This window comes from Eurytemora carolleeae, unplaced genomic scaffold (genome assembly GCF_000591075.1).
Source record: "Eurytemora carolleeae unplaced genomic scaffold, Eaff_2.0 scaffold662, whole genome shotgun sequence".
Classification (NCBI taxonomy): domain Eukaryota; kingdom Metazoa; phylum Arthropoda; class Copepoda; order Calanoida; family Temoridae; genus Eurytemora; species Eurytemora carolleeae.
The window spans coordinates 27171-53145 of NW_019396880.1; the positions used below are offsets into that span (position 1 = coordinate 27171).

The 25975-nt window shown below is 34.2% G+C and overlaps 1 protein-coding gene across 1 annotated transcript; it reads left to right on the top strand.

The window, feature by feature from the left end:
• The first annotated feature begins 12535 nt into the window (after positions 1–12535).
• On the top strand, positions 12536–25964 carry LOC111709676 (trimethylguanosine synthase). Its single transcript, XM_023483500.1, has 24 exons — positions 12536–12632; positions 12824–12899; positions 13567–13733; positions 13850–13941; positions 14199–14280; positions 14639–14806; positions 15170–16128; positions 16272–16368; positions 16533–16592; positions 17235–17362; positions 17948–18119; positions 18159–18291; positions 18442–18532; positions 19009–19101; positions 19430–19493; positions 19953–20019; positions 21442–21608; positions 22108–22203; positions 22880–22992; positions 23342–23528; positions 24270–24344; positions 24709–24774; positions 24883–24962; positions 25617–25964. Exons 1-24 carry the CDS (start codon positions 12573–12575, stop codon positions 25705–25707), a joined length of 3384 nt encoding a protein of 1127 aa, XP_023339268.1. The 5' UTR covers positions 12536–12572; the 3' UTR covers positions 25708–25964.
• The last annotated feature ends 11 nt before the right edge of the window (positions 25965–25975 follow it).

Here is a 25975-nt window from a genome sequence, read left to right on the forward strand (position 1 = left end):
AAAGATGCAAGGAATGGAAACGATGCAAGGAATGGAAAAGATGCAAGGAATGGAAAGGATGCAAAGGATGCAAAGGATGTTTGGAAAAAATATGAAAATAAACGAAAATTAAAATTGAACTAAGTTTCGAAAATAAAAATGGCTGAAGAAATAAATACCGTGACATGGTTCTAATTGACTATGCTTGAATTGGCTTAAGTTTGTTTTTTGTATTTTTTAATTAGCATTTACAAATTGCCCTGTAGACTTTAGAGGGCATAACCTTCCAGACACCATACATGTATATATATATATATATATATATATATATATATATTGTAAATATACATGATATGTGTAACCTGAACTCTTTGGCTTAGATATAATTTAAATGTGAAGAGAGAAGGAAACAGAATTTTTCATAGCTCTCCTTGGTTTAAACCATCTATCCTTCTCTATACTATCCTTGGTCTGAACCATCAATCCTTCTCTATACTATCCTTGGTTTCAACCATCTATCCTTCTCTTAACTATCCTTGGTTTAAACCATCTATCCTTCTTTGTACTATCCTTGGTCTGAACCATCGATCCTTCTCTATACTATCCTTGGTTTAAACCATCTATCCTTCTCTTAGCTATCCTTGGTTTAAACCATCTATCCTTCTCTATACTATCCTTGGTCTGAACCATCAATCCTTCTCTATACTATCCTTGGTTTGAACCATCTATCCTTCTCTAAACTATCCTTGGTTTAAACCATCAATCCTTCTCTATACTATCCTTGGTTTCAACCATCAATCCTTCTCTATACTATCCTTGGTTTCAACCATCAATCCTTCTCTATCCTATCCTTGGTTTAAACCATCTATCCTTCTCTATACTATCCTTGGTTTCAACCATCAATCCTTCTCTAAACTATCCTTGGTTTTGATCTCTCTAAGTTTATCTAAGCTGTCTAAGTTGTATTGAGAAGATAAGACTCTAGAAGTATAATATTCCATTGTTTGATTCCTGGAGATACATGGTTCAACAATTCTTCAGGTTTAGAAACTTATATCTCAGTATCCTGGTTTACCACAGATACAGTTAGTGGTCAGCCAGTGCTATTTTCCCAGGAATACAACTTACAATAATTTAGATATTTAAATATAAACAGATGATGCGGATTATAAGGTTTTAACCTATACAATAGCAACATCTACAATCAACAATTTCTCTATATTTCTCTTAATACTAAACAGTTTTCAATCCTTAGAGTTAATCATGAATCATGGATTTATCATTAAACCCTAGAAATTAATTGGGGTCTGTCCTAGAGTTTTAGGGTTAGGTTAGGTTTAGACTATTTCTGAGCCCAGCGCTGCGGCTAGGACAGGCTATGGGCCCATGGGGCCTAGTACCGCGGCTAGGACAGGCTAGGGGGCCGGGCGCTGCGGCCACATGATCTATTATACAAAATGTACAAAATTAATAGGAGAAGGGGGGGATCCAAAAATCGTTATCGAGGAAATTACCAACTAATTATCTAAACCTGAACCATGAATTTTACAGATGATCCAGTACTCTTAATGACAAATTTTCTAAAGCAAAAAAACATTAACAAAAACATGTTCTTTCTAGAAAAGGAAAAAAATATTCAATAAAAGATCAATTAAGGGAATTGAGGTCATCATGATTTATATCAAAACTGTTGAAAAATTTTTATTTATGTTTACCGGATGTCCCGAAAATTTATCTATATAACTACCAAGAAGGATCAGATCAGATTTTAAAAAAGGTCAAAATAAGTCTAACAGATATCCAGCTTTCACTTGGAACAGGCCGCATCCAATGTGCTTTTAATTAAACCTCTTTTTTTGTTCAGAAGGGGTGTGTTGTAAACTTGTCATGTTCCAAACATAATTGGAAAAGTTTTAAGCACGTTTTAAACACAATTGATTACATTTCATACACACAATCCCTTTATGCTCTGATACATGATGACTGTGTTCCAATATGTAAACAATCCCTTTACCATGACACAGCTTTAACCTTGTTCTTCTCCACCCTGCTCCTTGACCCGACTAAGTATACTCTCTGTATAGATGTGCAATGACTGTTGAGTTTTATAGTTGCATAATTCTCATCCTTAGTTCATCTGTCTCAGGGTATATATGGAACCACAGCAGGCGTTCAGGGTCCGGACCAGGTGCGTAGTGAAGGGGAGGGGGGCGGTACCTCTGTGCCCCCCTAGACATGCACCCCCCTAGGCCCCCTTAGAGCCAGAGGCAGGCTCTAATTTATTAAACAGTAAACTTACATATATATTCAGATTTTTTACTTTTCTTATCAATCGACAAGGTCCATTTTATGATTATTTCTCAAATTCTTTCTTACCTGTACCTTAGTCTTATTTACAATACTTTTTTTCGCGGGGTTTCATTTAAAATGATTGATAATTATGGTCATGATGACGGATAGTCAGCCTTCAGGTAGATTAATATAGATTTTAAACTTTATTTTTTCTTAATAACGGTTTTTTAGAGGGGTGCACATCAACCGTTAGGGGGGTTCACAAAAAAATTGTTTTTCAAAAGTGCACCCCCCTCTAAGCTAACCCTCCACTACGCGCCTGGTCCGGACTACATCTAGGACGAATGACGATGGTGCACCAAAATATTAAGTATACTAAGCTGCAGAAACGGCCATTTTTCTTGAAATAAATTTTTCTTTGAAGATTAATTCAGTAATAATGTTTTCAGAAAAAAACTGGAAGAAAATAATGATACGGTGGTTAAAAAATACAATTTATATTGTCAAAAAATTGTTTCATACAAAAAGAGGCAGTCTAAAATTGTAGCTAATATTTAGTCCATTTTCGTTTGATAAAAATCAAAGAACGGAGTCAAAAATCAACCTTATTCATCCCTTCTCAGGTGCGGATACAGGGGTGAGCCATGGAGCGGCCGCTCACCCCTGGAAAATTGTTCATCCCTGCGGCTAAATTGCTCACCCCTGTGGCTGAAGCTGAAAGGAAGAGATACAGAAGATGGAGAGATGGTTAAAATAAAAGACTGCAAAGAGTGTTTAGTAGTTATATGTTTAGTTTGAATTTCGCGCGCAAATTGGCGTAGTGAGCTATGCTTTTAACATTGAGATGTAATGTGAGTTTAAGTCCACAGGAAAAAAAGGAGAAAATGATGTGAAGGTTGATGGATATAACTACACCTAAAAACTTCTGCAATATGAGGTTAAATTCAAGGTTTATATTCTCTCTAGTGTTTCCTCTGCTCGACCAAGAAATAAAAAGTTTCGCGCTACGCGCTTTAACAGTTTCGCTCACCCCTAATAAATTCTTGTATCCAACCCAACCCTGTCCTTTCCATTTCATTAATTAATAAATTAATTTCATTCGTATTCTCCATTAGCTTAGATTTACCATAAAAAATGGATTTAGATGCAAGGTACATCTATGTGATATACATATATTTTACTAGCTTGAGAACCCAGCGTTGCCCAGGGTACTCAATATACTCATAGTTACTCCCGCCGTTTACCCGCGCTCGTACGTAAACTACGATTTTAGCTATTTTTCCCTACTCAACTCAGCTAAACCAAGCTAAGAGTATTCCTGTGGTTCTCCCGAGTTCCCCCCAATCAAAATTTAAGGCAAATCGGTCAAGGGGTTCCTGAGTTATGATTGGACATACAAACAAACTGACAAACAGATATATTATATATATAGATAATCTGTTGGCTCAATGCTCTACGAAACTGTTGAATGGCTTTAAGTCCTCGAAGAGCCCAACATTAATGATAATAAATGGGACTGAAAACCCCTTAAACTCCAGGATAAGGTCAATAGTACAACATGCACCTCAGCTATACCCTTCTCCTTCATTTCATCATTTCTTTTCATTCAATCCATCCTTCAGCTAATCCCTTCATTTCATCATTTCTTTTCATTTAATCCATCCTTCAGCTAAATCCTTCATTTCATCATTTCTTTTCATTTAATCGATCCTTCAGCTAAACCCTTCATTTTATCATTTCTTTTCATTTAATCGATCCTTCAGCTAAACCCTTCATTTCATCATTTCTTTTCATTTAATCGATCCTTCAGCTAAACCCTTCATTTCATCCTTTCTTTTCATTCAATCCATCCTTTAGCTAAACCCTTCATTTCATCCTTTCTTTTCATTTAATCCATCCTTCAGCTAAACCCTTCATTTTATCATTTCTTTTCATTCAATCCATCCTTCAGCTAAACCCTTCATTTCATCATTTCTTTTCATTTAACCCATCCTTCAGCTAAACCCTTCATTTTATCATTTCATTTCATCCGACCCATATAGACATTACATATACACTTACAAGTCACTCACAAATCATGGTTTGAGATTCTATAAATTTTTATTTTGCACACCCCCTGGTTACGCGGTAAGCTGTATGGCTATTGGCTTAGCGCTACTTAAAACTTATCTATAATCTACCATAGCCTAAAATTAATTGTGCGATTTGATAAATCAGAGGTTGCGTGATTTTATTTTACGAACTATCCCAAAGTTCTGTCTTTACAAGGATTACAAGAAATACATATTTCCTTGGGTCAAAATGAATCACAAAAAAATTCAAATTTCCAATGCATTTTTTTGCATATTTCCAATTCAAGTGATAATTATTGAAAATACCTTTATTATTATATCGTACACCGGGTTCCCCAGTACCCACAAAGGATGAGACTTCAGAGACGGAATTTAATTAGTCCGTTTTCTTGCATTCAAGGTTCAAAACTAGCTTATTTCTCTTCTTAATCATTTAGTAAACCTTCAAAATACTCATTGAACGACTCAGAAACCAAAAAATAAGCTTCACATCGTCATAGTTTTAGAGTTTTGGGTCGTATTTGCAGTCTCATATTTTCACCCTGTAGTTTAAGTCAGGACACTGATAGGAGGGGGGGGGGAGCTTTAGGCTTATTCTAGTACTGTTTATAATATTTTCATTTTTGGTTTCCGTTACACAAATTAAGCAATTACAGGGCTCGTCCTTGTTCAACTATTTTTGGGTAGATCCCCCTTATCATAAATCAGCATCAGGGGGGGGGGGGTCAGAAATAATTTTTCAGAGATGATTACTCATTCAAGAAAGAAAAATTCTCTATCAAAAGAAATATTTCTTTTATTTTAAAATTTGTATTTCCCCCTGGTGAAGCTGAAATGCCAGCAGGACCGGATACAGTGGATTATGTTTAGGTAATAATTCAATACTAAACATACAATTAACAGATTGTTTAACTCAGATAAAGCCAATGTCAGTTAACTGAAGGTAAGGGATTTATTAATATATGAAGTAGTAATCTCTGTTTGTTCGTTTGTATGTCTGATCATAACTAATGAACCCCTGGACCGATTTTCCTCAAATTTTGATTAAGGAACTTTGTAGAACCACGGGAATGTGCTTAGATTGGTTAAAAAGTATAGTTGAGTAAGTTGACTTTAAAATCAAAATGTTAATTTACCGGTATGGCTGGGTTTCCAATCTAGTCAATTTTTACTATCCAAACAATAACAATTAGATTGTAAACAAAGATAGGAATTTTACTAGGCATAGGAAGGCCAGGCTGCAGTTTACTAAATGTTGTTTGTTTATCTAAACCAGTTCCTAAGAAGTCCTCATGTGTTACCCTTCCCACTTACCTTACATCTATTCACCTTGGATAATGCTTCACTTTATTAACAAATTACAAATATATGTGAAAAAGCGGATTCAAAATGAAATGTATGTAAAAATAGTCATTATAGAAATAAGTTTTAAAACTTTAAAATAAGCCAATTTCAGCAAAAATACTCATAAAATTATCATTTCAAGAAATTAGATATGATTTCTACTCCCCTGGGCTTAAAATATACAAATTTTTACTTTTACCTCTTCACGGTTTGATGAGATCCAACAACACTACTGTTAACCAAAACAACTAAGCTTACTCCGCTGTAAGGTCGTCTTTGACCAAGATTTTCTCCGGTGGCCAAACCAAACATTTTATACCTCCGGAAGAACAGTCAACATCCTCTCGTGTAGTGCTCACGCTACAAATACAGTTAAAAGCTTTAAACTTCGTGATTTATAAATCTTTGCAACCAAAATGTCATTTATTTCAGAAGATAAAAACGTTGTTCAATAACCCGCTTATACCCATATTCAGTACTCATTTCATAATAAAAGAAGTTAACTGATATTATCGTCTATGGACTAGAGGAGAATTCGTGAGAAGCCTTTGAACTATTGCCAACCATTGCCTACTATTACCTACTATTGCCAACTATTGCCAACTATTGCCAACTATTGCCAACTATTGCCAACTATTGCCAACTATTGCCAACTATTGCCAACTTTTGCCAAATATTGCCAACTATTGCCAACTATTGCCAACTACTGCCAACTATTGCCAACTATTGCCAACTATTGCCAACTATTGCCAACTATTGCCTACTATTGCCAACCTTCTATTGTCACATTTTGAGCTCAACAACTACTTGTCTAAGTAAATTATGTATTTATCTATATCTATGCTGTGGGGGAGGAAAAGAAGGAAATTAAACTAAGATTTAAAATAATTTATTATCCAAGTTTCAAGGATTTAATTTAAGATTAGTTAGAAGCAACCCTTCCCTTCCTTCCTTCCCTTCCTCTACTCCCTTCCTTCCCTTCCCTCCTTCATTACACTTTTATGCATTAGACAGTGTCAGTTTTAATGAAAACTAATTAATTTTAAATCAGAAAAAAAGGGGATTCTAAAAAAGTGATATTTTTTTTTAAATAATTGAAAACTTTGTTTCGGACATTTTTTCTAGCATATGCATTTAAAATCTTGCATTGTAATTGTTTTTTTTTGGACAAAAGAAAGTCCAAATAAAAGCCAAAAGTCGTCTCTACACCTTCCAGCATAAAATCTAATCTCATAATATTATGTTTAAAAGATAAATCTCCTGCATTACCTGAAAATTGGAACTTGAACTCTTATTCTTTGAGATTTTTAAAACCTTTTTAAGTTTAGACCTTTTCTTTTTCTTTTTCGCGCAAATTAAATCTGATGAAGAAAAAACTAATATCTTTTGGACCCCATTATTAGCTTATTCAATTGATGTCAGGAGTATTGATATGTTCTATAGGTTTTAAAATGTTATCACAAAACCATATGATAGTTTAACAAAAAAAATAACATTCTTATGACATAAGAATTGAGTCTTTGCCAGAAACTCAAATTTTCTAATCTTTGCAACCAAATATCGTAGCCCTTACTATGAATTCTGTTGGATCAAATAATCTAAGTTGGAAATATGAAAGGTTTACACTATCAGGTTGCAAAAATTAAAGGATTAGAAAATTTGTGGAAAAACTCTATTCCTTATTGCTAAATTTATCATTTTTTATGGTTTTAAATTTTTTCAATAATGGTTTAATACGGCTAACTCCAAATGAATGTCTAAAGTTACAATATCTTGAAGATTCTTGGTTTAAAGTTTAAATTCTATGAATAAATTATAGATAAAAGACTGGAGTGCTGAGAGGAAAGCTTCAGAGCATAGAAGATAGAAATAGGATGGTTGCTCAATTTTTTTCTAAAGGATGGTTTATATAATATATTAAGATTTGTTGTGAATCGCGATATCTTCCTAAAAAGTTCTGTGCTCGTTTCCTTGCACTGAACTAGGTGATTTATTATGAATATCCAAAGTTGAGCTTGAAAAATATCCTAAACTCTCAAAACCACTTCAACATAGTTCTCATGCTAGGTTGCTTCTGAGTTTTTGTTGATCTCAAGATCTGTAACCTCTCCGTTGCCTCGCAGATAAGCTGTAACCTCTCCTCTGCCTCGCGTAGCTAATCTTTTCTGTGTCCTTCCTTGGTCTCTAGGATGAAGATGCTCTCCACTTCTTTTATAATTAATATCGGGTAACTTGATAGTCTGTAAACATACAGTATGTTGTACATTATTAATTATCTATGTTTGTAAACTTCTACAAAAACCCCATTGTTCATTTGAACTGCGCTTCAAATGAAAACGTAGCATGATTAGCTTATTAATGTGATATATATAATGGCGGACATCTTAACTGCGCCAATTTCAACTGTTTTAATACATAACATGATTGCATTAATCATGTGATATAGATAACAACGTAGAAATTGTAACTACGTACGACTATTAACTTTAACTTTTAATATGAAAACCTCAAATACATCAGATAATATAGAAACTACGCTTTGATTACAGTGTTGAGAGAAATTTGGTATTTGTTGAAACATACAAGTGGAGATCATGCCTGGATATTAGGCATTGATCGATTAATTGCTAGTGTCCGTGTTGACATCCATAGCTAATGAGATCGCGCCCATTGGTAGTGGCGTTAATAGTTCACGGGAGTGTAGCCATGTGGATCGTGTCCTGGTTGTGGCATTGATCAATTAATTGTTTGTGTCCATGTTGACATTGATAGTTAAAGAGATCACGCCCAGTGATAGTGGCGTTGATAGTTTACTGGTTGTAGCCATGTGGATCGTGTCCTTGTTAATATTCATAACAGACGGGTTGTACCTGGACTGATACAGTTCCAGACAAAGTTTTAAGAGTACGGCATTTACTACACTTTCACCTACTAATCTTGACACTCTGAGTTTGGGGTAGGTCATGATAAAGGTGAGGAATAAAGCTCATTAACAATGAGCTTTTGAACTCTGTCTAACAAATATCATTTAGACCTCAGTTGTCAAGACTCCGATTTCAACAGAAGCTGGAGGCTTGGTTTGAGCTATCCTACCTCTGTCAGTCTCTCAGAGTAGGATCTCTCTCTACATATGCAAGACTCTGATCTCAAGGGAAGCTGAGTGTTCCTGTATCTCTGGACGCTTGGTTTGAGTTCTCTGCTACCTTTGTCAGTCTATCAGAGTAGTTTCTCTCGCTACGTATACAAGATCTTCAACAACCATGACTTGGTTCTTCTGGTCCCCTCCGATACCTCCGACAAAAGGACCCTGAACAGGATTTGCTACAAGAAGTACCCTCAAAAATCAATTTGAGCACCATCTAGGAAGGATGTAGCACTTGAGTGAGATGAAGCACACGCGAATACTTCATGGTTTTCTACCTTGAACTTCATACTTTCTGTCACGAGAATTGGGTCAGGTTTAATTGGGGCTTGGGCCATTCTCCCTTTCAGGAACCACTGTGTGTAGTCTCCTTCTTCTGCTCCCCTGGCTCCGGGGTTGGCAGGGTTTGGGATATCCATACTAAATAATACATAACTATTTACTATCAAAGGTAACAACATTCGTGCTGTCGTTATAGTCCTTACAAATTTCTAGAAAACAACCCATTTGAATAAGGACTGAAGGTAAAAAGCCAAGATTGAATGGAATAATAAAACCCTCACTGGTTCACAACAATTGAGATAGAGAGAGAGATAGAGAGATGAGTCTGATATTTCTAATATTAAAGATCCATGTTCACTCTGAAGAAAGATCAAGGTTTGATGGTTCAAATCTACATAATGGAGAAGAATATACATTTTCCAAGTATTCAAGTTCAAATAAGTGGAAATTCGGAAACTTTTCCCATATACACTTTAAATTTATAAAATGAGATCCCACCATTGTAATCGAAATATTTTGGGTTAAGAACAAGAATAAAGAAAATACCTGGAGAATTACATCCCTGCTGAGATCAAAGGGAATTTAAAAGTCATTGACGTTTTTCTATAAAAAAAAATAAGAAGATTGTTAGAGCTAAGTACTTTTAAAGCTTTAAAGCTAGAAAAAAAATACGATTTCTTTCAAATAATTAACAGTTAAATAGTAAGGGTACAGTTGTGAATCAGGCATAACCCCTCTTTAAATTCTACATAAATACATAATTTTGATACAGTGAAACCCTTAATAACGAATACATCGGAAGAATTTATCAAATGTCGTCTTAATAATTTTTCAATGAGTTTTATACTATATTACGTTAATTTCAGAATTTGCGAAAATAGATAAATAGCCATGAATATGCGGGAACAGTTTCAAAGAGTTCCATATAATCATTTAATTAAAAAACTAAATATCTGCAACATTCCATTATCAGAAAGTAAAGAATGCGACATTCGATGAATTCTTTCGATGTATTCGTTATTAAGGGTTTCACTGTAGTTTATTATCATTATCAGTATTGTCATCACTATCATTATTGTCATCACTATAATTATTGTTATCAGTATCATTATTGTTATCATTATCATTATAGTTATCATTATCATTATTGTTATCATTATCATTATTATTATTATTATCATTATTGTTATCTTTATCATGATTGTTATCATTATCATTATTGTCATCACTATAATTATTGTTATCAGTATCATTATTGTTATCAGTATCATTATAATTATCATTATTATGATTGTTAGCATTATCATTATCATTATTGTAATCATTACCGTTATTGTTATCATTATCATTATTATGTTAATTATCATTATTGTTATCATTGTCATTATCATTATCGGTATCATTATCATTATCGGTATCATTATCATTATCAGTTACATATCATTAACAAATTTATTATCATCACTATTATTCATTTCATATCTTTATTAACTACAAAGCATGAGATATTACAAAAAAGAAATCACAATTTACTATGCAGTTTGGACCCGCCTAACCAGGGTTGGTTGTTTTGAGTGGATGGCCCTAAGTTAGTTAATGAATATAATTGGTTACACACATCAAATTATGTTTTTGCATAGGTAAGGAGTTGATTGGAAGGAAGGAGATTGTCAGGTGATCTGTGGCAGGGTGAGATCAGAGGGATTAATGTAGAGATAAATTAAAATACAGGGTGTTAAGCATGGTGGATACACAATCACAAATAAGCCTAATAAAGTTTCATTTTTTTTTTTTTGGTTAGGTTTTTTTTCATTTAAACCTCTCAGAATTCTTAAGATAAATATTGATTACTCTTTGTTTAAATATTTTTGCAGATTTTGTTTCTTTAAGGTCAATTTCAATTGCATTCCACATTTTAGGAAACATTGCGGACGGAAAGCTTTCTAGATTTTTTGTTTAAAACCCGTTTTAATATATATGATTTTGTTCTTTTCGGTTCAGCTAAAGACTTAAACATATTTTGGGAGGAAGAGGGAAGGTTATTATTAAAGTATCCATGCATAAATGTCAGAACACTAAGTTTGCATGTATCATCAAGATTAAGTACTTTCAGTTTTGAAAATGGATTAACCGCTCTGGTTGCCTTATTTTCCAAAAAGATCTGATTTTTTGCAGTTTAGAGTTAGTAACCCCTCCACGTACAAGTAACAATTCCATATTCAATATTATAAGGCCTTACAAAGAGAGTTATAAACAAGTAGACGAATGGTAAGATATTCTTAATTTGAGACAAAGCAAAGATTGAGCTGCAATTTTTTTCGAGATATGTTCAATTTGAAAATCCCAGTTTAAAAATTCGTCAAGTTTAAGTCCAACAAATTTGAAATATTTGTTCATTGCCAAGTGTATGCGTCGTATACGTCATTGGTCAGAAGCCTACTTTAATATGCAATTGGTATAAATGGTATTGAAAGGAGAAGAAAAATGCGGTTGAAATCATTTAGTTCACAGAATAATAATAAAATATGAAAAAAATAATATAAATTTAAAAAAATTACACATACAATTATATCTTACATACAGCATATAATATATGTACATATACAATAATAAATAAAATAATTATAATAATAAAATAATAATGAGCATATTCTAAATATGATTCTATTTCTTTTATAAATTGAAAACTATTTATATGTTTAATTTTCCCATAAAAATGCGGAATATCTAACAAAGCTACAATTAATAGTTAAATTTACGAAGACGATATTTATGTCTGATCATTTGCCGCAACAACTTCCCTATTCAGTTTTAGTCAGAAATAATAACAAACTTTTCACAATGCACACAGAACCTAGCGTTAATCTGTTATTCAAATACGTTTTGTAATTCTGACTCGTATATTATATGTCTCGTCATTTTTGTACGTTAACATTTAAGACCCCTGCACAAGTGCGTATAGAAATAAACGTTTATCAATCAATCATCAAATACGAAGATTTAAATTTCTTATATTGTGATTAATATTTATTATGTATTATTTAACAAAATGTAGCTTTAATGCGTCATATTTACTATTGTTTCGGTAATTTCCTAGAGAGCAATTTTTGGACCCCCCCGCAGCGCTCGGCCCAGAGAGTGTCTTAACTTAACCTACCCCGTGGCCGCAGCGCTCGGCCCCCTAGCCTGTCCTAGCCGCAGCGCTCGGCCCAGAAAGTGTCTTAACCTAACCTAACCCTAAATAATGCTAAATAAATACTAATTTGGTCATGTTCAAAATTGATAGGAGGGGGGGGGGGGGTCCAAAAATCGTTCAATAGGACAGACCCATTGTCTCCGAGCGTCCATTTAACAGTTCTACATTAAGCATTTCTTCACTTGTTAGGCTATAAATCTCATTTTACCCCTTTAAAAATGATAATTCATAAAGTATATTATTTTCAGAATTAGAATAAGCTAGTATGGCCTGGGATCAGGATTTTGAGAAATACGACCTGGCTGATATTAGGCTTCTTCTTAAGGTATAGGTTAGCAGGTGGGGGAGGGGGGAGGCAAGCCGCACCCGTTTAGCCTCCATCCCGCAATTTACTCGCAAACATAGAGTTGCGGCAACGCAATCTTACGTAGCGCTTCCTTACCCGCACTCCTATATCCTCCGGGAAAATGTCTTGCGGTTTTCTCCTAAATCCATTGAATTAAATTTATATTTCAGGATTGTCTTGCCTCTGATTCTGTTTTATGTTTGTGCTCCAGGGTTCTTCTTCATGATGAATACCTTCTAAACGCAGGTTTGTTGTCAAACTTAATATTGAGAGCTTCTACACATTTTCCACGATTTGTTTATATTATAGTTAATTAGCTTAGCTCCTTTGAGCCGATTTATATTAGTTCCGTCCCAAAAATAAAGAATAAAGAGCGTCCTCTGATATCCTACAGTGATGGTGAAAATTCTGTGGATGTATATTTTATATTCATCTCGAAGGACGGGAAGGAGGCTGGCGTCCTCCTGAGTCCTCTGGTAGTCATGTTAACAAGTCCCCAGGCCTTAGTGGGATAAACGGAGCTAAGCTCTAACGTCTATCCTGTATAAGATCTTGGAGCGTACTGCTCCTATTCTCCAGGGTTTACTCAGCTTAGATTCAGATAAAGGGTTTAGTATCTGGTCATATTCTAAATATTACACCATGCTTTAAACACTACAATGTTCAAAAATAAATTCAGAAATATGGTTTTGTATTTCTGCAAAAATTATTTCACCCCCCATTATAAACATAAAAACAAATTTCCCCCCAATATGTTTGCTATGTTTGTTTAACTTTTTGGTTTTTTGTTTGTTTGTTGAATTGTAGATAATGAATGCATTTTTGTGTAAAATTATCACTAAAGGTCGAAAAGACAGTTAATGTTCACTTTTTCATTCCCCCCCAGATCATTCAAAATATATTCATTATTAAGGAATGAAGGGGAAAGTTATAGAAGAACCTGAACCTGAACCTAATGATGATACCGATCATGATGCTTCTACAAAAAATGAAGATGTTGCCCAAGAAGACAAAGACGAACATAGTGCAGATGGCGGAGAGAGTGAAAAGTATCCCGAAAAAAAGAAAGTCAGTTTTCAGGTAGATGACTTTAAAAACTTGGCTTATTAATTGATTGATTTATTGATTTATTTTTTACTTATTTATGGATTTATTTATTTATTTATTTATTTATTTATTTATTTATTTATTTCAAGGTGGAGGTTGAACCTAAGCTCCTGGATGCAGTTGATATTGATCTTGGTCCTTCCCTACAGCTCAGCAGTTACCCAGATACAGAACAATCCAGGTTAATACTGGTTTCATCCACTTATTGTAGAATCGTGATTTAAATAAACGTTTTTCCCTTTAATTTGATACTTTTCCTCCAAAGTTGTAAATTCAAAAGTTAAATTTCTTACTAAAGAAATATGTTTTTTTCTCTTCCAAAGTTTAAATTAATAATACGTTTAATAATTCGTAAAAGCTGTAAAAAATACCTTAAAGTTGCAAAAACCGGCATTTGCACAAACTTATTTTTCTTAAATATCTCCTTTTATTTTGCAGATCTGATTACGTTGTAGTGGAACAAGTGTTTGAGGAGCCAACAGAGGAATATGATATTGCTTTTAAAGAAGATCTCATCAAGGTAAATAATTGATTTTCCTGAAAACTCCATGTTTATTTTTAACATATTAATTATTTACAACTACTTTACATGCTAGTTAAGTGAATTTTGCTTTACCAAGGGTTCCCAGGACCAATCTTGCTTAGAAAACATTCAGAGCTCCGCTAATAACCTTTTTTACTCAATTACTTAATTTACTTAATTTACTTAGTTGCCCCAAGGGACGTTAAGTTACTTGACCTTCAGGGAATCATAGGTCTGTAATGTTGGTCAAAAGGCGGTAAAATAATGTACAATCATTCAAAATTTGTGGGAATTTTTTTTACTGAGTTTACATCAGATTTAGATTTTTCAATTTTTACCTTAATATTACCTTTAGATGAAAGAACTAGGATTACCCCTTGGTTTCAAAAATATACCAGCTACGGAGCTAGAGGACCCTCTAGAAGGAGGAGGAGGAGTGGTAGGAGGAGGAGGAGAAGGGAAGACCAGAAAGAAGAAAAGAACAAGGGGGAGAAAGAAAGTTATTACAAAAGATCTGGCACAGGTTTATACATGTCTAAAAATTCTTAGACTTAAAGGGACTGTGAGCGTAACTTTAAGTGACCCTTTTTGCAAAGATGGCATTGTCCGAATCACAATGGTAACCTTGGAACTTTCATCTGATCAATAATGTGGGAGGTGTCATCGTTGTGTGTGGATTAAAAGTGTTAATTTCTGAAATTTCCTTATTGTTTATTGTAGTTAAACATTGATACATAATTTATGCGGCGTGTTCAGACAAAGCTTTACAGATTAACGTTCTGAATTTGGCATTGCCATCTTTGCATGGAGGGTCACTTGAAATTATACTTACAGTCCCTTTCAAATTATAGATACAATTTTCCTGGTGTTTACTTTTTTGTTTAAGGAGTTTGATGAAGGATGGTGGGCGGAGCATGGAAATGAATCTATCATGAAGGTTTGGACGGAGAGATATGGAGAGCAAATGGATGGAGGCGAGGAGGGGAAGGTATCATCCAACCCGGAGATAGACGTTTCTAAACAGGACGGAGACAACTCCTCTGCCTGGGGAGGATTTAACAACACAGAGTCAAGTTCAGGTTGGGAAACTCAAGTAAAAGAGCAGAGTTGTGAATCAACTGAACCGAGTTCGGGTTGGGGTCAGAGTACAGCTAATGAAGAACAGAATTCAGGAGGAGGTTGGGGTCAGGGTGAACCTAAGGAAGAACAGAGTTCAGGAGGAGGTTGGGGTCAAGGTGCACCCAATGGAGAACAGATTTCAGGAGGAAGTTGGGGTCAGGGTGTACCTAAAGAAAAACAGAGTTCAAGAGGAGGTTGGGGTCAGGGTGTACCTAAAAAAGAAGAGAATTCAGGAGGAGGTTGGGGTCAGGGTGGACCTAAAGAAGAACAGAGTTCAAGAGGAGGTTGGGGTCAGGGTGTACCTAAAGAAGAAGAGAATTCAGGAGGAGGTTGGGGTCAGGGTGGACCTAAAGAAGAACAGAGTTCAGCAGGAGGTTGGGGTCCGGGTGAACCTAAAGGAGAACAGAGTTCAGGAGAAGGTTGGGGTCAGGGAGCACCTAAGGGAGAACCGAATTCAGGAGTAGGTGCGGGTCATGGTGGACCTAAAGAAGAACAGAATTCAGAAGGAGGTTGGGGCCAAGGATTCGTAAAAGAAAAGTCTTCAGGAATTGGTTGGGGCCAGCAAGAGCCTAAGGAATTAAGCCCAATGGGAGAAGGTTGGGGCCAAGTAGAGACTAAAGAATTGAGTCCTGGAGAAGGTTGGGGCCAGGGAGGTTTACTAGAACAAGGTTCAGGATCAGGATGGAATGAGAGCCAAGGAGGTGAACATCAGAAAGATTGGGACAGGTAAATTATAAACATATTTAATTTTTTTTGAAATAATGTTCGTTCAGGAAAGCATTTACATAAACCCGATATATTAGTTCAACCCATTTATGGCTAATGTTGAGCCGTTAAAAGAATTTGATAACAAATATATCATTTTTCAGATTGTGGATCGACGTGAGTAACGAGGTTTATCGGATTGAATTGAATAAGTGGGTTGAGATCAGGGAATCCACGGAGATGAAGGAGAAGGAGACAAAGGTGATTATGTTGATGTTATTGTTGATGTTGATGTTGATGTTGATGTTGATGTTGATGTTGATGTTGATGTTGATGTTGATGTTGATGTTGATGTTGATGTTGATGTTGATGTTGATGTTGATGTTGATGTTGATGTTGATGTTGATGTTGATGTTGATGTTTAGTTACTAGAAAGCAGACCCTGGAAACCAGAAGAGAACATGAAAAACCTAAACCTGAACAAGGTACCATAGTTAAACAAATATATCTATATTTTTTCGTTACTATTTTTCATAAAATTTCCAACAGATCGAAAAAACATTTTTTTTGGGGGGGGGGGAATACCTTCTTTCTGATTGGTTGAATTCTTACGTCTGGATACAGGGGCTAGATTTAATGAATATGAGAAGAAGTTGATATACGTAAACTGGATTAAACCACAAGAAAAGTAGTTGAACTGGCTGGACGTGGTTCAACTACTTCTCGCTATTCACTTTATCTGGTCCTAGTTCCTCGATTACGAGAAAAATCATTAGCCATGAAGGCTTTTGAATATATTCCTTGTCAACAGTTGCGCTTTTGAGACTTACCCAAGCAATGTTTTAACCAAAAGGACGATCAAATTTAAAAAAATTGTTTTTGGTTTTGAATATAATTTAAATAACGTAGTGGTGCAGTGTCAGAATTAATTTTTTTCCAGACCAAAGTAATTGTTTTATTTTTATAGTATCAATAAGTTAAATGAAAAAACTCACCAGTTGTAGTCTAACTTTTTAGTTAGACTTTAACTGACTTTACACCCGACCCTTCAAAAAGAAGCTTTGGTAGAATTTGAAAAATAAGTTCATTTGAAGTTCTGAATAAAAACATTGAATAATTTACTGAAGGAGCATAGTGAGACTGGGCAGAATCCTTGTAGTGGACCAAGATGGAGATCTCAACGAGAAATATCAGGGTTGGGATCCTTTCTCCAGCAGCTCAAGGAAACAGGACTGGAGAACCACCAGGAGAACAGGTAACTGAAGGAAACAGGACTGGAAAACAAAGAACAGGTAACGTAAGGAGTCAGGACTAGAGAACAACTAGGAGAACAGGTAACTCATAGAAACAGGACTAGAAAACAACCAGGAGAACAGGTAACTTAAGGAAATAGGACTAGGAAACAACCAGGAGAACAGGTAACTTAAGGAAATAGGACTAGAAAGCAACCAGGAGAACAGGTAACTTAAGGAAACAGGACTAAAAAACAACTAGGAGAAAAGGTAACTTAAGGAAACCTAACTAGAGAACCACCCGGAGAACATAGATTAATTTCAGTATCATGTAGTGCTTCAAAACTATTTCTAAATGTTGTAGAAAAACACCAATAAGTACTTTAAAAGTCTTTTTTCTGATAGCACAATATTGATTTGATTATATTTCAGCAAATTTTCAGTTTATACTGTTAAACTCTAGATTAAAGTTTCATGAAAGAAAGAAAGATTTTAAACTCAAATTAAAAGATTTTAAAAAAGACGATAAAAACTCATACATACAAAAAATTTTGATAATGATGTTTATAACTAGGAAAATATATAAAAAATTTACTTTCCAAATATAGAGACTCTGAAACTGGAAATGATGGGACGTCTGCGCAGGGGAAAGAAGGAAAAAAAGAAGAAGAAACTCGAGAAAGAGAAACCGACAAAAACGGAAAGGCTGGTGAACGAAATGGAAATGATAGAGGAAATAGAAGAGAAGGAGAAGAAGGAAGTAGTGGAGGAGGTGGAGGAGGTGGAGAAGGTGGGGGAGGTGGAGGAAAAGAAAATGACAAAGGAAAGGACAAAGAAGATGACAGTGATGATGAACCTCCTGAGGAAATAATGAACGAGAAGAAAAGACGGAAAATGGAGGATGAGGAAGATGAGGAGGAAGAGGAGCAGGATGAAGAGAACATTAACCCAGGTATTATTTAGTTTTTTTCTTAATAGATTATGCGACTTTCATGAATTGATTTTGGCAAGGTTTAAAAATGCAATAAAAACTCTCATTGGTTTTTGAGGCACTGAGATGGGTGAGTTCAAGTTAAACCTGATTTATAAGTTTCCAACCTAGGTTTGTCCCAGGCAGCTCGAGCCTTTAATCTCTTAGGATATGTATTTGAAACAGAAGTCGGTGAAAGATTCCCTGATTCACCTCCGGTTAGGTAACATGCAGTTTATTTAGCAGTTTCAATAATTCGATTGAAATCTCTCTTGATTCATTAATAGATTAATCGATATCTAATATTGTTGATTGAACCTAACTGGCAGATTATAAATATATTTAAATTCGGTGATGGTGATGGACCAAACTCTGTAGAGTAAAAAAGTAGATGTTAGTTCCACATTTATTGAAAATATATTTCGGTCTGGGTTGACCCTCGTCAGTTCTTGAGATTGTTTCTTCACAAAGATTAAAAACAATATAAATATAATATATAAATAAAATAAATATAATATAAATATATTGATCGATTGATTGAGATCAACTGGCCAATTTTAAAGTTGATTAATCGATTTATTGATTGATTAATTGATAGAGATTATCTGGTTGATTAAAAATTGAATCATTTATTGATTGACGATTTAATTGATTGGTTGACTGATTAATTTATTGATTAATTGATAAATTTGTTTCTAGATCTGGTGCCGTGACCTGGCGATGCAAGAATGCAGTCAAGAAATCCCGGCAGTTAAACCTAAGCCGAAGATCATGTAATCCAAATATTGTCAGGTCAGGAAATAGTATTTAAACTTGGAAATCCAAGTAGGATTATGGTAGCAGCTAAATTCAGGTCCTTAGTTTCTTCTGGTTTCACAGTTTTGCTCTCTTAGTTCTGTAGTTCCAGGGTTCAACAACTCTGTTTGAGAAGTAACTTATTATTTAATGGCAATTTGCACATTTTTTCCTGACATCTAGTAATGCAAAAGTTGTAAACACATTTCATATTTTCTTTTTTTTTGGTCTCATACTTTCTATGCTTTATCCCCAATTGTTTTTTAAAATCTTAAGAAAGGAATTGAATTAAAAACAGAAAATATGATAATAAAATTCTAATTAGGTTTGACGAGGACGGAAACCCAATAAAGCCAAGTTCATTAGAGAAAACCAACCAGATCCTCACGGTATGTGGAAATAGCCTTTTATAAATTGTTCCCTAACAGACTGACACTCTTTTAACACGGCTTTTAATTTCCTGATATGCCCCTCTCCTGGGGAAGAAATGATTTTTAAATTTTGGGGGAGAATAAAATTAACCTCCAAGTTTTTTCTCTGTTTTAACAATCTAAAATAGTTTAAATTCAGCGAGACCAAACCCTTAAACGTAAAAACACATTTTCTTTTCTTTTTTATCTTTACACTCCTGTATTCCGCGTCCATTAGCGCCTGATCCAATCAGGGTTCAGTCATATGTTTGTTGTCTATTCTGAACCAATATAAATAGTATGGCGGTAATATATATCTTTCTATCTATCTCATTATCCAATTAGAGTTATGAATCCTTGAATCGGTGCTATCAGTAAATGGAAATATTTACTTCTACTGAAACTATATTCTTTAATGAGGAAAATATTTTTGGTCAGGATGTTTGCTCTGAAAACTGGAACCCAGGAGGATCTGCAGATGATTCCACAAAAGAACTCCTTTCAGGTGATCAATCTGATAAATAAGTTGGTGTTAGTTTAAATATAACCAATAATAAAGATCCTGATTATGAGGATTGTTGGATCTAGTCAACCAAACGTCGACAAATATTTTAAGAAAATCGTTCTTTTCAAGAACATTTCGCTAATTAAAAAAATTAATTGAAATTCTGAATCTGTTGTTAAAGATCTAATTGAAGAGAAAACAGGGGCGGTTTTGACCAATATTTCACGGGGGGGGGAGGGTTAATTTTTGGGCCACCCCCTAAAAATTGTAAAAAAGCAGTAAACTTCAATTTCTTAATTGTTCAAAAAATCACAAATAAATTGACTATCAAAAAACATAATCAAATATATACAACTACACATGTGCGGATGTATAAGAGAGATTGGTATGCATGAAGGGTGGGGTCGCAAAAGGAGAGAAACCCACATGGATGTCTTCATTCATGTTGTTGACTCTTTAAATCACAGAGTATATATATATATATATAGAGTATCCAGTTCAAAATTAACTTGTGCTCTCGTCACAGCTCATCTCATGGGGTGGATAACATACAAGGCTCGTCAGATCTTCCTTCATATCATCTATAAAGACAACTTTATGGCCTAATTAAAATATACAGGATTCTCTGCTATATAGCTTGGTTCGAGACTTGAAATGTCGTCTTCCAGTTCCAAGATGAAGCAAGATCTGAAGAGCACTGTATAAATATATATAAACTTAAAATCAAAATCGACCTTTAAAAAAGCTTATACATTGCAGAGAAAAAAATGTTCATATCTACACATTTGTACATTATTTTTAATGCTACTTTGTGTATACTAAGTGATTTAAGGAGTCTAAAATGTTGGTTTATACTTCATACCTCATTATCTAATTTCAACCACATGGTCTATTAGTATAAATAATAAGACGAGAGAACAAATTAACGGGTATTTCAGGTCATTTATTCAATTCTATTTTCTTTGTATCTTTCATCTCTTGATGTTTTTATTTCATATTATAAATTTCCTTAGGGGGCGTGGGCACTCCTTCTAATCCGCCCCTCCTTCTAGTCCGCCCCTGTGAACGTCCCTCCCCCCTCTTCAAGCCTCTGTTTTTAAGTCCCCTTTTTCCCCAACATTTAAGGAATGTTGATGGTTTGAAGTATGAATTAGGAATAAAATGAACTTAAAGATAAAAAATATCAAAAAGAAAGAAATACAATACTTATTTTTTATTCCTAAATGTTAAAGATATAATATATCAAAAAGAGAGAAATACAATAATTATTTTTTTTTATTCCTAAATGTTAGAAAATTGTGTCTCAAGTGGTTTCAAGTTTTCAACTCATTTGTTTTAGTTTTATTGCAGATATTTAAAAACATAATTTCTATTTTAATTTGAAACAGAGGTTTTAAATTCCCATTTTCTTATGATCTCCAGGCGAGGATGAACGGAACACAATGGAGGAAGGAAATGAACCTGAAGACAAAGAGGATGTAAAAGAAGACTCTGTGATAAATAGTAGACTAGAGGAGGATGTCTCTAATAATCAAAGTACAAAGGAAAACGATGAAAACCTTCTCCTTGACCATACTCAGCCAAACAAGGTACTGCTTGTAATTAAAACCCCCTTAATTCAAATATTAAAAATTATGCTTCCAGGCCGATCATCGATTAATAACTTTTAGTTGTTGCTCTATCTGCCTCTTAAATTTTCAAACAATAACAACAACAAAAAAAGCAGAATTATAGATTTTTTTTGTGGTTTCTGAGCCCGCCATTTTAAAAACTTCGGCTCGAGCCGTAATTCCTTAAACCCGACTTTTAAGACCCAATCTTCGACCCAACTCTGACGACAGCTTGTTTCACGTGATTGGCGGCTGCAACATCTTCGGCTTGACTTAAGAAGTTAGGCCCAATGAAAATAAAACCGACTTTGGTTGGTTTCAGTAGAGAATTTTAAATCGCGGATTCAGAAAAGTCATACATCTTTAAAATTCTGATTATCCATAAACCTTCCGTGGGGTCATGTAAGGTCCCACAATTTTTTTACCGGAGTTAATTTGATGAGGTTTGTTCTCACGTTTTTTGTTTGTTTTGCTCTAGACAGTGAAGGAGAAGAAACAGCACAGAGGAAAACTGCCCCGACACGCACCAGTACCCCCTCCCAGTCACCTTATCAATCTACCTCATATTAAAAAGGTATTCTGAGACCGAATTTAAAGAGTTTGAGCCACGGCTCGAATATGGTTGGTTCCTCTAATAATTGTATTCAATGTTTCAAGATTTTAGCGGCGCTAAATTGAAACCGGTTTTTGGTGGATATGAGACGCGGTTCAAATTCATTTAGTTCGAACTCAGTTGAACTTATTAGAAATATATTTTTAAGCCCATAAAATTGTGGGATTAGAAGACGACTTTTATGCCATTTTGTGCGTTTTTGACTTTTTAATGTTAAACTTACATTTGTCCTTCTTTTCCACATTTTAAGATACCATTATGTCATAGGTGTCAAAAGTTTTTCTTTTTTCGCTCTAGTCAAAATGAAACCTCAAAAATGCGATAGCCATTATCCAAAAGATTGAGGATCTATCTATATATAAACTGTAATCTCTGCTTGTCTGTTTGTTTGTATGTCCAATTATAACTTATAAACTCCTTGACTGATTTGCTTAACATTTTGATTTGGGAACTTGGGAGAACTACGGTAATGTTCTTAGCTAGGTTTTGAGATTCTGAATTGAGTGGGTCCACGTTTACTAGCTAAAATCGTAATTTGCGACCAAGCGCGGGTAAGTTGTGGGAGTAACTATGATTACCCTGGGCAACGCTGGGTTCTCAAGCTAGTTCTTGATATTATTATTGTTTGTTTGTTTAGTATTGGGCTCAACGATACCGGTTATTCTCTCTGTATGATGAAGGTATACAACTGGACGAGGAATCATGGTACTCCGTTACTCCGGAGAAAATAGCAGAGCATATAGCTTATAGGTAATATTTTCTCCGTTTTCGTAAAATTCATAAAGTTGCGAGAAAACAAATTTTTGCACATTTTTAAAATCCTTAAAAGCCAGAAACCACCCATGTCTATTGTCGGCCCAATTGTTTCGAAATTTATTAGAAACAATTACAGATCAAATACCAACAAGACAATTAGTTGAATAGATTCCTCTAATGCCCTTTTTGTAGTTTGCAGTAGTCGTAGTAGGGAGTGGAAATGGACACTGAGGACAAAATTTCACCTTAGAGTTGAAGCTAGTAAATCTAGATTAGTGGAAAATCAGATCAAATATATAATTCAATAATTTCCTTCGGATTAGAAAATAGATATTTTGTTTAGATGTCAATGTGATATTATTGTGGACGGATTCTGTGGCGTAGGTGGGAATGCAATCCAGTTTGCGTTTACGTGTGAACGTGTGATCGCGATCGACATCGATCCTGTGAAGATCGAACTTGCGCGACATAATGCTCGAGTTTACGGTGTAGAGGATAGGATTCAGTTTATTGTCGGAGACTTTTTCCAGGTTGGTTCCCGTACTTATCTTTAATCTCTTTAAAGATATATTCACCTCCGGCCACCATTTTCAAAAATGTTTTTTCTAGTGCTGACTACGAAAGTAGATCTAAAATCAAATGATTTTTCAAATCATGCATCTGGAATATTTTTACATTAAAAAAAAAACAAAATACAAATTTATTAAAAGTCCTGTTTAAAGGGACTGTAAGAGTAATTTTAAGTAATTTTCAAATAATTTAAGTAGTTTTAACCCTCACAAAAAGATGACAATGCCCGATTACAACGGTACCCTAGAAACCTTAATCTGATCAAAAGTGTGGAAGATAATGTCGTTTTTCTGGCTCGGAAAGTGTTAATTCTGATAATTTATCCAGTTTTTCTTATGAGCAAGAAATGCGCAAGTCACTTTTGCAAGAAACCACAAATGAAAATAAACATTTTAAAAAACAAAAAAACAAGGGTACCGTTGTAAATCGGACATTGCCCGCTTTCCACTTCAATTAACGCTTACAATTCATTTAAGCTCTTTTTAGTTTTTCCCCCTAGCCCAAAGAATAAAAAATGTTCTTTTTTTGTCAATAGAAATTTGTTTATCATTAACATTCAATAGCTAAAAGAATAAAGAACGTATCCTTTTTATTAAGCCTAAAATGTATAAATTTTCATTTTTTATAAATGTTTGTATAACTATAAAATTATTGAGACCTGTTATATAAAATCAATATTGACAAATACGTAATATGTGTAGGTTATTCCTCATCTAAAAGCAGATGTCGTCTTCCTTTCTCCTCCCTGGGGTGGACCTGAATACCTTAATAGTGAGGTAAACTAATTAGTTCGTCAGATGATTTCGCTTAACACTTTTCTACGAATAAACATTTTCCTAAAAAATTGTAATTTAAAAAAAACTAACAAAAACTACAAAATATGTCCAAGATTTGTGAACTACAATATTTCGAGTTTGTTTGTTCTCAAATTGATATCGACGTTTTATCCCAAAATGATTTTCAAGTTTAATATTCAATAATTTCTTTCTGTTTATTCTTCAATAGATTTAATCTGCTTGATGTCTATAAGATTTAAAGATGTCTGACGCCAAATGTTTTAAAGTTCTTTGACCTCAGCAATTAAAAATTGTTTGATCTTCAATTTTAAAAGTCAAAGTTTGACCTCTAATGACCGTTTAGGTATTTGATCTTCAAGTGATGGACGGAAACCTAGATGGATACAAGATTTTTCAAGAAGCATTAAAGGTCTTTTTAAAATTAATAACAATAATAATAATAATCACTGTCGAGTGTCAATCCTTCAATCGGGGATTTCAGGCTTGATTTAATCTTAATTATTTTTTTTAAATTTAGGTATCGACAAGTATTGCATATTTTGTACCTCGTAACACCAATGTGGATCAGTTAACCGGCCTGGCTGGTCCTGGGGGCAGGTCAGCACAATATTTATTTATCCATTAATCCTTCAAACACTTAGATACTTTTCATACAGTCGTCGTCGTATATATCAATACAACGAATACTTATTTCGATTTCAATTTTTTATTTCTACTAAACTTTTAAACAGCATGGATACACAATACACATAAACATGTAAACAAAGAATCAAATAGCAGCTTCTCTTTGTTTTCCTGTAAACTTGTATTTTAAATAGTTGTTGTTAGAAATGATCAAAATTTAGATATAAAAGTATTCTTTATGGATATACTTAAAAGCCGACGACTGTAAGATGAAGTTTTAGATGATTAAGAAAAAAGCTTACGGATCCGGATCCAAGGGACAAAACCCCATCCAAACCTGCTAAAATTTACTTTTTACACTCAAAACACAAATATCAACTGTTAACTAATAAGCGATAATTATAAGTTCTTAATCTCTGAATTTTTCAGCAAAAAAAATAAGCAAAAAAAAGAAAGAAAAATAGTTGAAACTTTTTGATTTGTTAAAAAATCAGTGAATTTTAAGGAAATGTTTATGACAACTGACCCGGGCGGATCCAGGATCCGGATCCGGATCCACATCAAAATTAAATGGATCCTAATCACAGGCTGTACGTTTCTTTATGTTATCTTTGTGTTCAATTTTAGAGTTGAAGTGGAGCAGAATCTTTTAAACCGGAAGTTCAAAACCCTGACAGCTTACTACGGAGATCTGGTTGAAGAAGAACCGGAAGTCTAATACTTATGGAAAAGACCGAATTCATTTATCAATCAACTGCTGTAAATTACACTGAACAAGATGTAAAAAAATAGTATAACTTACTCATCTAATGCTCATTCTGTAATTTTGATTAATCTTATTCATATTAAAATTTCTTTACGTATTTTCTATTCGTTCTATTAAGAATGCTGAAAACTCGAAATACGCAGTAAAAGCATTTTCTTGTTATTATGATATTTTTTAGTATCTTAGTCATAAATATATAACGATATTGCCATTTTTTAGA